The 2,492-nt window shown below is 61.4% G+C and overlaps 1 protein-coding gene across 1 annotated transcript in view; it reads left to right on the top strand.

The window, feature by feature from the left end:
- The window catches only part of ANKRD60 (ankyrin repeat domain 60), an 8,525-nt gene that overhangs the window by 525 nt on the left and 5,508 nt on the right, over positions 1-2,492 (top strand). Inside the window, exon 2 of the mRNA XM_004687068.1 lies at positions 5-312. Within this exon, the coding sequence (XP_004687125.1) occupies positions 5-312 (308 nt within the window). The remainder of the gene's footprint in view (positions 1-4; positions 313-2,492) is intronic.

The raw sequence follows: 2,492 nt of genomic DNA, 5'->3' as shown, positions 1-2,492 counted from the left end.
CCAGGTCACTGGGGGGCTCCCGGACCCCTGACCCGGCAGCCTGCTGCGCGGGCCCCCGGCCTGGGCTCGAACTGACCCCATCCCGGACCCGCAGCCAGAACCTGCGGGCGGCCGAGTACCCGCCGGCCGGCAGCCAGGTGCCGGACGCCATCCCCGCGGTCTTCTTCCTGCGGGTGCTGCTGGAGGACACCGGGGAGATGTTCCGCGTGACCAACTGCCGCCGCGACATGACCGTGCGTGAGCTCAAGGAGGAGCTGGACCTGCTCCTGGGCATCCCCTTCAACCTCCAGCGGCTGCAGTACCTGGACCAAGGTGGCCTTGCCCCTCCCCCCCTCCCGCGCCCCCCTCTAGCCACAGGAAGACCCCCAATGTCAAAACAAGCCGCAGGCCCCTGGGAGCCCCAGAGGGAAAGCAGACTGTGGCCACGCAGGGCCTTCCCAGCCCCAGCCAGCGGCGAGGGTTCGCCGAGGGCCCCTCTCTGGGCAAACCCTGGCCACGGCAGCTCCCCCCTCCACAAGCAAATCCTGCCAGGGTGAGGCTGGGGGTCCCTACGCAGGACTTGCCAGCCTGGAAACGCTTCTGTGGGGGCCAAGCCCCCAGCTTGGGCTGCAGCAGGGCACCTGGAAGGCCCCCGCAAGTCCGCGTCAGGGACCCGGTTCCCCGCAAGCCTGCAAGCCTGACACACCTGAACTCAGTACAGCCCCCCGGTGGGGCAGACCTGCTTGCCTGACTTAGCACCCCCAGCTCAGAGCACACCTCAAGTCCCCCTGCTGCACTGGACGCCAGAGGCCCCAGCCCTCAGCCAGCCATGTCCACGCTGAAACCAACTGCACCCACCCAGGCCCCACAAGCCTGCGGGAAACTGAACCGCCAGTCTCGGGGCTCGCCATGTGTCCTCAGAACCCCGAGTCCTTCAGCAGCTGTATATGCACATGGAGTTAGAGACTGGGGAATATACCTGCCCACTTCACCACCCAAACCAAAAGCTACTCTGACCAGGACTGCACCCCAAATTGCCAGGCTAACCCTGTGACCATATCAGAACCCCAAACCTATCTGTAGTTGTATCTACTCCAGACACTTAAACATGAAACACTGCCCTGCCCACCTCACGTCTCTACTCAAACCATGCCCAGGTGACCCTCAAATCCCCGACCTCAGCCTGCTGGAGACAGCACCCCAGCTCCCAGAGCAGAGCCTGCACAGATCCAAACCCCAACTTCCAGAGCAGACCCTGCCCATATCCACACCCCAACTCTCTGAGCAGACCCTACCCAGATCTGAACCCTGACTTCCAGAGCAGATATGAACCCCAACTCCCAGAGCAGACCCTGCCCAGCCATGGACTATAAATTCTACAGCAGATATACCCAGTTTTGGCCCCAATCTCTGTTTGTGCATTTGAACCCCAATTCCTCAGCCTTTTCTGTCTACATACAGATGTCAGAACTCACAAGGAGTTCTTCCTGCACCTGGACCCCAAAATTCAAAGCAAACTCCCCACATACCCAAAAGCCAGTCCCCAAGCTCACCACGCCTGCGCCAGAGCCCCAGCCCCAAGCAGAGTCCTCAGAGGCCCCAAAGCGGTGGTGACGCCTGCCCACAGCTTGACCCCAGCGCACCTGTCCATATTGAAGCCCCGGCTTTCCAGAGAGACCAAAGTTGGCCTCAGCACTCCAAGATTTAAGCCAGCCTGTGAAAGAAGCCAAATTAGCCTACGTAAGGACCCCAAAACTCGAAGCCAATTCTGTCTTTATAACTCCAACCCCTTGGCCAAACTTACCCACACTGGAACCCCAAATTCTAGACTAAATTCTGCCCATATTGGGGCTTCAAATCTTGGTGCAAGATCTATTGCCATCAGGACCCCAAATCCTAGGACAGATCTGGCCATTTCCTCAGCCCTGGGTGCCACACTACCTGGAGCCACACAGAACCCCAACCCCCAAGCAAGTCCTGCGCACAGCAGTGCACCCCCAGAACAGACCCTCCCACACCAGGCCCCCAAACAGAAAGTAAATCTTGCCTCCATCAGAACCCCAATTCCAGAGCAAACTGCTTTTGTCAGGACCTCACGTCTCAAAGCAAACCCTATCCATGCTTGAACCCCGAATGCTGGCACTAGCCCAGTCTGTATCAGAACCCCGAATCTCAGGCTGTGTCCTTGTCCATGCCAGGGGCTCAGAGCTGGCCCCCCTGGAGCCTGAGCCCGGCAGCCGGAGCTCACTGGGGCTCGGGAGGGCCCCGGCCCCCTCATCAGACCAACCCTTGTGGCAGGCTCCCCAGGGAGGGCAGGGCCGGAGCCCGCTCGGGTCTCACCATTCCCCCCAGCCTGAGCGCCAGTGCCCCCCCGCACCCCACGCCGGGAGCCCCTCCCAGGTGTCTGGGTGTGGGGTCGGGAAGGGAGCGCCTGGCTCCCCGCTCTCCTGCCAGGCCGAGATCCGCCATAGGACCCTTCACGGAGACGAAGACGTGAGAAGCTCTGCCGGCCC

Source organism: Condylura cristata, unplaced genomic scaffold (assembly GCF_000260355.1).
Source record: "Condylura cristata isolate star-nosed mole 26May11 unplaced genomic scaffold, ConCri1.0 scaffold00022, whole genome shotgun sequence".
Taxonomy (NCBI): domain Eukaryota; kingdom Metazoa; phylum Chordata; class Mammalia; order Eulipotyphla; family Talpidae; genus Condylura; species Condylura cristata.
Note: the sequence above shows the minus strand (reverse complement) of the source record. Positions and strands in the feature narration are given on the sequence as shown.